This window comes from Mesocricetus auratus, unplaced genomic scaffold, assembly GCF_017639785.1.
Source record: "Mesocricetus auratus isolate SY011 unplaced genomic scaffold, BCM_Maur_2.0 Super-Scaffold_100027, whole genome shotgun sequence".
Taxonomy (NCBI): domain Eukaryota; kingdom Metazoa; phylum Chordata; class Mammalia; order Rodentia; family Cricetidae; genus Mesocricetus; species Mesocricetus auratus.
In genome coordinates this window covers 24177691-24189672 of record NW_024429208.1, presented here as the reverse complement: position 1 = coordinate 24189672, position 11982 = coordinate 24177691, and the positions used below count along the sequence as shown (strand labels likewise).

The 11982-nt window shown below is 51.5% G+C and overlaps 1 protein-coding gene across 1 annotated transcript in view; it reads right to left on the bottom strand.

The window, feature by feature from the left end:
• Positions 1-1910: 1910 nt before the first annotated feature.
• Positions 1911-11982, bottom strand: part of Chst3 (carbohydrate sulfotransferase 3) — a 31112-nt gene continuing 21040 nt past the window's right edge. Inside the window, exons 2-3 of the mRNA XM_040732370.1 lie at positions 8273-8509; positions 1911-7333 (exon numbers count right to left, since the gene is read on the bottom strand). Coding sequence (XP_040588304.1) covers positions 6046-7333; positions 8273-8421 — 1437 coding nt within the window. The 5' untranslated portion in view covers positions 8422-8509 and the 3' untranslated portion in view covers positions 1911-6045. The remainder of the gene's footprint in view (positions 7334-8272; positions 8510-11982) is intronic.

Below are 11982 nucleotides of genomic sequence, written 5' to 3'. Positions count from 1 at the left end.
GGTAACTATCTCAGGACCTCATGGTACCCAAGCCCTGTGTTCATGGGTTGGGATGTAGGGCAAGAAGAATCAGAAGCCCTGAATGGTGAGAGGGGAAGGAGAGGGTGAGGGGTGGGCGGAAAGAGGCTTCTGGCCGTGCTGGTGGCTGAGGGTGGTGGGTGGGTGTCCAGACCTCTTTACTCTGTGATTAAACCAATTTGTTTCTGTAGGGTTCATTTGTGGCAGGAAGCCCAGCCCAGAGCAGATGGGCCAGTGATTGCCATATTGGAAAGGGAATCATCTGTTTAGGGTGTGATTGTGGAACATGGAAGTCTCGGATGGAAATGCTTTAATTTGCCAAGGTCAGCACTGAGGAAAATAGGGGACCAGAGATTAAGTTTTGGGAGGCAGGGAGGTCCCGTCCATTCATGTTGTGCCTCACCATTGTCCCTTCTTCTGGAGCCACTGGGTTCAGCTCTCCCCCAAGCTCCTAGGCTCCCAAAGCCCCCAGGTTGGTCTCCCCGTGTCCTAACATGAACTTTCCCTTCTCCCTGGGGAAACATCTGTTTCAATCTGAAGCATCTTAAGAGGCAAGAGGGCTTGCCATCCTCTGTACCCAGAAAGCCCAGGAGTTAGGGTCATTAGGTGGGGCCTTGAAGTGGTGGGGACCAATGGGAAGCCTTTAGGTCATTGAGAGTGCACTTGAAGGGGACAGTGGGTCCCAGCCCCTTCTACTTTCATTTTCATGTTCTGGCTGTGATGGAATGGTTTGGCCCATGAGACTAACATGTCCCGAACTATGAACTAAAACAAAGCTTTTCACTTTATAAGCTGACCACCGCAGGTGTGTGTTCTAGTAACAGGAAACTGACAAATACAGGCCTGAAATCTTAGCCACGCCAGGTTATGACGGCAGAGAATGAAGCCTCAAGCAGTATCCTGGCATGTAAAAAGGGCGAATCAGTCCTGTAACTGACTTTTAAATCCCTAACAAGGCTTTTGGTGACAATGTTTGTGAGCAGTGACACATTTCATTCCTAAATGAAAGTGAGCCCAGATAAAATAAGTGACTTGTCTGAGGTCAGACCGTGACAAAGCTGGACCTTGTCACTAGGTCCTCTGATAGTGGGTTAATTCTCTTGTCTCTGCCCCATAATATCTGAGTGTCTCTGGTGTCATGATTCCATCTGGCACTGCCAAGCAGGGTCACCAGACCCACTGTCCCGGGACCATAAGTAGCATTCTTCAGGCCCTGACACCTACGTGTACCCACACTCCTCTTGGGCCTCTGGCCACTTGGAGTGGGTGGGAAAGCGTCACAATGTAAGTCACATCTTTCTCACTGCCATGAATGGTTTTTCTTCTGTTCATTTTTATGACCCAATTACTACTCAGAACAAAAGGAAAGAATCACTACAGAATTTACTGCATGTTTGTTTTTAATTAAATAAGTCAGGCAAGCCACCAGGAGAAGGGTTTCACATTCTAGTCCATGAAGCAGACTCCCAACACGGGGCTATCAGCTCTCAAATGAGAGTGACAGAACCCAGCATCATAGGGTTATCTATGGCCACAATGAGAACATCCGGGTCAATGGCAGACAGAGGCTTGGAGCTGTGTGTGTGGCTGCACTGGATGCAGAACAGAATGTACCCCCAACACTACACACACACACACACACACACACACACACACACACACACACGCACACAGACACACACACACGCACACAGACACACACACACAGACACAGACACACACACACAGACACACACAGACACACGCACACAGACACACACACACAGACACAGACACACACACACAGACACATACACAGACACATACACACAGACACACACAGATACACACACACAGACACACACAGACACACACACAGACACAGACACACACACACGCACACAGACACACACAGACACACACACGCACACACACAGACACACACACACACGCACACAGACACACCCACACACGTACACGTGCATGCACTCCTGAGCACACATGTACATGCCCTGACCATTCAGACTGGGAAGGAGATGTCCTGCACCCTGTAGCCATGAGGCGGGACACTGCGTCCAGTTGCTGACACAAAGGCAGCATTCATGGGACTCACCATGAAGTGGAGGACGGTGCTGAGACACAGGGACCAGAATATGCAGGAGAGGTAGAGACTTCACAGGAGGCAAAGTTCAAGCCCAAATATAGTGGGAGCCAGTAACACAGATGCTCTGTTTGCCTAGTCAGAGGCTGATCCACAGCACTAGGAAGGCCCTAAAGTAGCACCATGTCTCAATCTTTAGGAATGCATAAGAAGTCTGTCCCCACGTAGTGACAAGGACACAGGTCAAAGGATCTTGACGCTCTTAAGACACTGGAGTTACAAGCTCTGCCTCGTACTTTCGAGGTAAGGAATGGTTCCATTATCCCAGGGAGTGTTTGGGGTTGGGAGGGGATGTGACTGTGCTCGGGGAACTCACCGCCTCCTGGCATCTCACTGAGCCACGCCGCAGAATCCTCACAAACAATACACCAGCTCCAGCCCCGATTTTAGTGGAGTTCCTTCTTCCCATGTGTACAGGTTAGCAGGACCCATTTGGCTTCTTGGAGGTCTGGTCCCTAACCCTTTCTCTCCCTGCCTCAGAGCCACCCCTCTGCCATTGTGGTAGACGGACATGAGACTGCCTTGGGGATGTTCCTGTCCTCTCAGGGGACAGGCTCTAGTGTGGAAGAGAACTGAGGGACTTGGGGGCGTGGAATTAAAACCACCTGGTGCTCCTAACTCCTCCCTACCTCTACTTATGGCAAGAGAGCCAATGGCTTTCAGTGGGTGCATCTTCCACCATGGGACAGACACCCCCAACGATTAGGAGTCACTGTGGTATGCCACCTGGGTGTTCTTTGATCTTTGATCCCTAGTGGTCCCATCCCACCAGTAAGGCCATTTTCTCCATCTAGCCCTATCCTAAGAGCCCCTAAGCGTAATTCAGCACTTCACCTGAAAAGATGCCCAATAGTTTTCCCCAAAGTGTCATTCTCCAAACCTGAGGGCTTGTCCCGGGTGGCTGACCCTCAAGGGGTGTTTCAAGGCAATCAAGGTCCACCCACCCATCCCCCTGCCTGAGTTGTTCTGTTGCTGCAGATACATGAGCAATGGAAATGCAGCAGAGGGCCCTGCTATTGAACTTCTGAGCAATAATAGACCCACGGAACCTCTTTAGCATCCTGGCCTTCCACGAGCTGGTCCTGTCTCATCTTCTTTGTGGTCCCCAGGTGTCCTGATGTGTGAGTGTCATGCAAATCGCTCCTATTGTTGTTATGAGTATTTGCACTTCTTGATTAGGTTGCAGCTTTGCACCTAATACCCTCCCTTCTTTCCACAAAATAAATAAAGTCAACTTGCAGTGCACACAACATTGTCAATGTCCTGAGAAGTCCCAAAGGTTCATTGTGGGGGTCTGTCCTCAGAGAGCTGAGACATGGAGGCCTTGGCTCCTGGGACAGGGAAAGGGAAGAACACTCCCAGGCCAGCCCCTCCCACCTCACATGCAGTGCAGAGAAGGGAATGTGTTCTGCATGGGGGGACATGGAGAGAAGATATCTGAACCCCTAAGCCTGCCCACAACTTCATGTCTCTATCAAGTACCAAGAGCTAGTGTCCCTTTGACCCCAGGGAGGAGCCAGTCTTCTATACACTTGGTCTTGGATTGTCAAAACTCTAGAGCAGAGGTTGGCTGGATTGACTCTGCAGTTCACCTATGCTTGGGACCAGCAGCTGAGCAAGCAGATAACAAACCCTAAAATGTGGGGAATGTCCTGCCATTGTCCCTTCCCCCACACCAGTACCAGCTATGCCTGCTTTCCTGCCACACATCCGATGTCTGCCTTCCTCACACCAGCTCAGTCCTGGGCTCTGACGGTACCAGATGTAGCAATTGTCCAGAAAAATCAGTGTGGCAACCAACCCCTACTGCAGAAGTCCGAGGCTAGCCTGGGTTCCATGCCTCAGCTTGCATAGAGAGGGAAGAGCTTCTGCCTTGGGGAATCTAGCTGCTCAGTCAAGAGGTCTCTGCAAGCCCCCCTCCTTTCCTTTGGCCATATGTTGGGGCTTATAAGAGATTTTCAAACAACCTGTTTGGAGAAGTACAGGCTGCTGTGGGCACTCAGAGACACTAGGCTGAGGCTTTAACTTTTGTCTTTATAGAGTTTGACCTCTAAATCAATATGTAGGTTGAACTTTTGGTCTCCATCTTCTATTTCTCTAGTGCTGGGATTACAGGCATGAGATTACAGGCATGGGATTACAGGCATGTGCCATCACACCTGGCTGATGTGGTACAGGAACTTAAACCAGGGCTTCATACACCCTAGGCCAACACTATAGAAACTGGGTTACAGACCCAGGGTCCAATGGCATCTTCTAAGAATCATCCCACATGGAATTCACACAGAAAAGCTTGTGGGGCCCTAGGGGGCTCTGAGTGACTTTGATCCTCCAAGGAGAAGGCCCCTCCTTCTGGTCTATCCCTTTACCAGGAGCCTCAATCAGCACTGAATAGTGTTCCTACAGAAATAAAGCCAAAACCCACCATAAAACAAAAACAGCACCACACCATAAATAACTTTAAAAACCCAGATAAAATACCCACCCATCTTCCCAGAGCTCCAAAGTAGACATTCCTTTTAGACACTAGCTGTAACCATGGCAACCTGAGGGCTGACCTCTGTTATCTTGGAGGGAAGTAGCAGGCTGCTCAGGGAAGCTGTGTCTTAGTGTAATGTTTCCCTGCAGAACACTCTGATCTTCTTGGCTGCCTCTAGATGAGGTCTGACTGGAAACAGAAGGCCTATGAGCTATCTTTTGCTTTCAGGGACCAAAGCTGGGCCTGCTGGCTAGGCCTCAGGCAGCCTTCAAAAATGAAGTGAGCAGGATATGGGGTCTTTGGACTGTAGTCATGCGAAGTCCGGCCATGCCATCTCTAAATACTCTGCCTCCCAGCTGTGTGCATGGGTCAGAGGAGGTAGCCATGGCAACCCCAGATGCTTAGGGGTGGGTCAGAGACCATCATTCCATTCCAGCTCTGGTCAGGGTAAAGTGTCATTGTCCCTGAATACGCCCCCTCTCCATATAACCCTAAAAATGACTCCTGTTTAGATATGTGATACAGAAAAAAAAACCAACCCCAAAACAAATAATAAAAACCACTGAGGAGAAAGAATGGGAAGGTTTCCTATGTCAGCGTGTGTATGATTATGTGTGTGTGTGAGTTTATGATGCTTTGCTGTCTCTCTCTGCTGTACGTACATGTATGTCTTGTTTTTCCTTATTTTCTAGTGCTGGGGCTCAAACCCAGGGCCTTGTGCATGGGAGGCAGGGGCTTTACCACTGAGCCACACGCCCAGCCTTGCATCGTCTCCTCATGCACTTTCTGTGCCTTGCTCTACCCAGGCTGATATTCATGATTAGCTGGAACAGCTAATCAAACCGTTTCATATCAGTTGGTAAACAGCCATTGTCACCCTAGGCTACTCCTCCTTCCAAAGGACTCAGCCGGATCCCAGACTTTTCTGACTCAGAGAGGAAAAGGTTAACACTCAATATAGCAGGAGATCTGAGCTGAGTGGAGAGGGCCTACGCCCTTCTGGTTGTTAAATGTTTGGACTCTGGCCCACACAGCCTACAGGCCATTGTGTGCTCCATATATGGTTCTGTGACATTGTGAGACCGAGCTGAGAGGTGTGTCATACACAGGAACCAGCCTGGGTCTATGTGGGACAATGCAAGCCATAAGGTGTGTGGGAATGACCGGTACCACGAAGGAGACAGGGCACTGCAGTCCTCGGAGGAGCCCCCACGGTCCTAGCTGCGGCCGCGCTGGGGGAAGGCAGCTGGCGAGAGCCCTTTCAGCTCCAGCCAGAGCCTGTGCTCACATCACCACTCCCCATTTTGACTCCCTGCCAGTGCTGTGTCTCACTGCCAGGCTGGGTGTGAGGGAAGCAGGGCCAGCATTTCACCAGAAGGGATTCCCGGGACCTCCCCAGCATCCTCCACTACGTGACCCAGAAGGTGCCCCGCTCCTCCAGCAGGCTGATGGAACGGTTGGTGAGCGAGGCGGCATCCCTGGCCAGCTTGTAGCCAAAGAGGCGCATGGCCGGGCCACAAACGGCCTGCACCACCTCTGCCAGCTTGAAGGGCATGCTGAAGCGCCACTTCTCGAACTGCTCTGAGGAGTTCTTCTGAGTAGAGTAGACGTCACTGCTGTCGCGGGCCGCTTGTGTGTTCTTCTGGATCCAGTCCTCCACCTGTGGGGTCAAGGGGATGCCCGCGAAGCCGTACATCTCTCTGGCCTTTTGCAGTGGCCTGCGTGCCACGTCCTCGTAGCGAACCAGCATGTAGCGACCACGCAGCCAGGCTGGCTGCTGCAAGCCCAACTCTGCAGACAGGCGGATGCTCTCACAGTTGCCCCGTAACCGCTGCACCTCATCCTCGCTCAGCCGGTCCTGCCCCTCTGCCAGCCACTTCTTCCAGTTCTCGTACTTGCCCGCGAAGGCCACCATGCGTGAAGCCAGCACCGCCCGGGGGTCGCGCACCAGCTGGATGACTCGCAGGTCTAGCCTCGGGTCCTCAGCCAGCGGCTGCAGGAACTCCAGCTGACGGATGCGCACGGCCTTGAGGGCCATGTGGTCCTTGCGGCGGCAGGCCTCTGCTGCCAAGGTCACGTTGAGTGGCCCGCAGCGACGGTTCCTGCAGTGGTACTTCTCAAAGACCTTCTTGACGAAGGGTGTGCACACTGGATCTTCGCAGAGCGAGCGGCTGGATCCCCGGCGGAACAGGAACTGAGTTAAGTGGTCCTCGGGTGGTGGACTGATGAAGGGCTCCAACACATACAGGTCGCACAGCAACAGCTGCTTGAGGACATCGCGGTAGACCAGCGCCGAGGCCGCCGCGCTGGCTCCTCCCTGCTGGAAGGACACGGTGCGCTCGATGTGCCACAGTGGCTCGAAGAGGTAGAAGATATTGCCCTGCTGGTTGAAGAACTCACCCACGAACGAGGAGCCCGTGCGGGTGGTGGCCATGAGGAGCACGTGGCGCCGGTGCGGGATGGCTCCAGCCTGCGGGGATGGCTTCTCTGCTGCAGCTTCCGGCCCCTGGGCCTCCATCACTGGCTCCACGCCCAGCTGTAGGCTGAGATTGTACAGACGGCTCTGCAGCTGGGAGAAGGCAGAATCCAGTTCGCTCAGGGACAAGAGAGATGCGTTTTCCGATAAGAGCAGGGCTGGGTCCGTGCTGTTGGCATCTGTCACAAATTGAGGGATCTGCTTCAGCTTGTCCGAGACCCTGAGCCGGGGGTAAAGGGACAACAAGGTCTGTGACTGATTTGGGAGGCCAGCCCCTGTACTATTTATTCTAAAATGTTAGTTGGGTCCCTCCAGAGCAGGCCTAGAGGCTAAGGTTTGAGTGTGGTTTCTTTGGCATAAACCCAAGGGTGACTCAGTGAATCGGTTCATACGGGCCCACTTTCACTAAAGGACTCGGGCACTTTACCTTCTGACACTTCTGGCTTGTCTGGGACAAGTCGGTAGCAGCTTCAGGAGAGTTACAAAGTATTCGACAAACATGAGCTGATTCATTTCCAGTCCTTAACCTAATCTCCCTGGCGGAAGCCTTTATGCAGGGCTTTGAATCTGGGAGATCAGGACTGAGAAATGCCTCTGTGTCTAGCAGGTCCATGTCACGCAGCGATACACTGCCAATCCAAGGAGTACGTAGCCTATTGAGGGTCACTCCCCTGGAGTTGAATGACACACAATCTGAGTGGTCACCCATGTTGACCAGAGTGGCCATAGCAGAAACCTGCTTCCCATGGGCTCAGCTTCACTCATGACATCAAGACTTGAGGAGGGGACTTGAACCGGTGCTATAATAAAAAGTAAGGTAGGTCATACTAGCAAAGACCCAACATCAGCCACATGGCGGCCACAGGGAAAATGTGGTTACATTTTCTGCACGACTCTCTCCACAAGGTGGCGTCATTGCGCTAAAGTGAAGTGTCTTGCCTACACTCTTGCAGTTGAGAAGGAGCCATAGCGGGTGGTGGTGCCAGCCCAGGCCGCCCAAGTCTCACTATTGTACACGTGATCTCAGCCTAAGCCACAGGAGGGGCCTGGTGACGGATTGTAGAAGGGATGCAGTTCCTGATTCCCTGAAAACTCTAGGGTCACCTCTGTCCTTGGGCCCCCCACCTTGATAAAAGAGACCCATGGTTGAGTTCCTTACCTGGATATGATTTTATTTTCCTTTTCAATGAAGACAAAAACTATCACCACAAATGCCAGGAACAGGGCGTATTTGCCCCGAATCTTCAGACTATGTACAAAGTCCTGGGGCAAAGTGAGTCCTTTCTCCATGGGAAGAGGTGGGGTCATGGGGCTCCTCAGGCTGGCTGCAGACACTCAGCTCAAGGGCATGGCATGGGACCCAACTTGTCCTCTTCAGGTGGGGGACACACTCATTCTGCAAAGAGACAGGTACTCAGGGCATCCCTGTCTATAAACGGGGGCCAGAGACATTTTTCCACCAACGTTTCAGGAGAGACCCCAGGCCCACACTAAACCAGACTTCAGGTGCCCTCGTCTCTCTTTGAGACGGGCTTTCTCTGTGTAGTCCAGGCCAATCTGCACCTCTTTATCCACCGATCCCAACCCCCTAAGAGCTGGGACTGCAGGTGACTCCATCACACCTGGTTGGGGTTTCTTTACCAGGTCATTTAAAGGTCAGAGGCCAGCATTCTGGAGGGAAGGCAGGAAGAGTCGGGAGTTCAAGGCCTGCTTCACCTACACAGTGCATTTGAGACCAGCCTTTTGATCCTGCCTCAAAACAAACAAACACCAAAAATAGGTGCTGGAGAGACAGCTCAGGGACTAAGAACCCTCAATGCTCTTGCAGAGGACCCAGGTTCAATTCCCAGCACCTGCATGGCAGCTCACAGCCACCTATAACTCCAGTTTCAAGGGAACTGATGTCTTCTTTGCCTCCATGGCCATTGCATGCCTATAGTACACAGACATAGAAGCAGGCAGAGCACTCATGCATAGATAAATCTTTTTTAAAAAGTCCTATGATTTAGGAAAAAAGGCACAGCTTCCAGCAGCTGCTAGTATATCCAATAAACTTTGCTCACTTTCCCTTAAAAACAAACAAGCAGAACGGCAGTAAAACACCTAAGATGCTAACCAGGAGCCAGGATGTGTAGTACAGACCTGTAGACCTGGGAAACTAAAAGAAGGAACATCTTTTAAAATTCAATGCTAGTTTGAGCTACAGAGTTCTGCTGGGCCAGACAACTACATAATGAGGCCCGAATGAATGAATGAATGAATGCATGAATGAATGAATGACAAACCCTTTTACCTACCCCATTTCCCTGAGTTTCTCTGTTGACCTCATAGGTTAAAGGCAAGCACAGTCAAGCATCACACAGGATATTTAGATAAAGGAGAGCTTAAGCCACTGGCCCCCACAGTTATAATGGAGTCACGGAGCTGCAGAATCCTGATTGGTTAATGACATCACAGCTACCGTTGTCACCTGTTGTGATACTAGTGTAAACTAACCTGCTGAGCTACCTGTCACACCAAAGCATAACACAGGGTTGTGGCTCAGTTGGTCCAGGGCTTACCCAACATGCACGAAGGACTGGGTTAGATCCCCAGCACGGCATACAACCAGCAGTGGTGACACATACCTGTAATCCCGGCCTTCGGGAGCTGGAGGCAGGAGGATCACAAGTTCAAGGTTAGCTTTAGCTACAAAAAACACAGTATGCTGGGATAACTTGTTGGTCTTATGCTTCCAAGAGTCTCTGGGTTGCACAAAGATGTCAAAAGGAGCTGAGGATTGTGGCTCAGTGGCAGAGCACTTACAGGGAGATGAGCAGGGGATAGGACCCAGCTATCTTCTCACCCTAGAGTCTAGCACCTTTGGCAAGATTGATGAGTTGATTGGACCTGATGGTCACACATCTGCAATCCCAGCTGCTCGGCTGGCAGGGGCAAGAGGATTGCAAGTTCAAGCCCTGTCTGGGCAACTTAGTAAGACTGAGTCTCAAAAAACCAAAAGTGAAAAGAGGACACGGAATGAAGCCCAGGGACAAAGTGAGTGCCTGGCATGCTGGAGCCCCAGGCACAAGCAGAAACAGTCAGGTTTAGGAGTTAGGCTGACAGTGTTCCTAGGAGCTCTGGCACTGCCAGGAAGAAAGAAGGCTGAAATGAGCAGAAATGAACAGGCTGGCAGTTCCTTCACCAACCTCTGGCAGGATGTCCCTGTGCAGCCTTGAATGCCTAAGGGCCAGGTGGCTAGCCAGGAAAGGGAAGGATATAGGTTCTGAGGAGTAGGTAAGAGAACCCCAAAGCCAGGGGTCCACAGGGTCATGAGGGAGAGAGAGGGGACCCAGATTGGGACTCACTCAGCAGGATGCCCCTGTTAGGACTCACTCGGCAGGATGCCCCTGTAAGAAGAGGGTTGTAACATGGATGAATTGGTATGCTACCTCCCTCCTGGGGTTGATAAGCACATTCAGGTCCTGTGTCCCTTTCATGGCTGGAAGTTTCTGCTGCCTCCTCCCTTGGTGGCCTTCTCAGCATCCACGCTCTCATCTTTCAAATCTCCCTGCCGAGGTGCCACTACAGTCTACCCCTCCAGCATGTCATGGACACGGACACGGACACACACACACACACAACCAAAACACCAATCTGCCAGGCATGGCAGTGCATGCCTTTAATCCTAGCACTTGGGAGGCAGAGACAGGTAGATTTCTGAATTTGAGGCTAGACTGATCTACAGAGTGAGTTCCAGGACAGCCAGGACTACACAGAGAAACCTTGTCTCAAAAAGTCAGAAGAAGAAAGAGGAGGAGGAAGGAGGAGGAGGGAGGGAGGGAGAGAGAGAGAGAGAGAGAGAGAGAGAGAGAGAGAGAGAGAGAGAGAGAGAGAGAGAGAGAGAGAGAGAGAGAATTTACAACTTTTGGATACTATAGCACAAAGCCATGAAGTCATACTAGTTATTGATACAACACTGAACTTAGTCTCCTTCTAACTGCCCATGCTTGGAATTTATGTGTGCACTCATGATTTATTGTCTCTCAATAATAAACCTAGTTCTGTTCTACATAGACTTGTCCTGAAAAATAATTTTGAAATCTGAGTTTCGCCCTAGTGGAGGTCACTAAGGAGAGGGACGTGAATGAAAGGATGGATGGATGGATGGATGGATAGATGGGTGGGTGGATGGATGGATGGATGGATGGATGGGTGGGTGGGTGGATGGATGGATGGATGGACGGATGGATGGGTGGATGGATGGATGGATGGATGGATGGGTGGATGGATGGATGGATGGATGGGTGGATGGGTGGGTGGATGTCTGTCCAATAATACTTAGCCGAGTGTATGATGCTTACATTCTGTGTTGATAGACAGTACCAGGGGAAAGAGGAATGCTCACTAGTCTGACACATGAGTGAATCACATGGGGAAGCGCACACTGGGCATCTGCAGTGAGCATCTGCTAGGATTCAGAGTAGGTGGACCAAGGGTAAAACGTCACTTTTTGGGCTTGAATTCTCATTTCTTGGGGACTTTCTGCTCAGGACTCTGACAGCTGTGTGCTTATGATGGGGAGGGTGGGAAAGGCCCTGTGGCAACTGGTGGCTCAGAAAGGGAGGGAGGAAGGGAGCTGAGGTGGACGAGCCTTGCCAAGCAGGACACCAGCTGCCCTTCCCTACTGCCACCTCAGGGGTCTTTCTGTTCAGGCCTCTCCCATGACTTGGCAAACCACCTCCCTGGAGATCTGGTCCCCGTTTGGATGGCCTCCAGCCAGGCTCTTCCACTGAGACCCCTGATGGACTGCAGTCCATCCCTGACTCCATCCTTCTGGTGGGGTCCCAACTAGGAGACTGGGAGTGAAGCTCCGATAAGGGGCCGTGC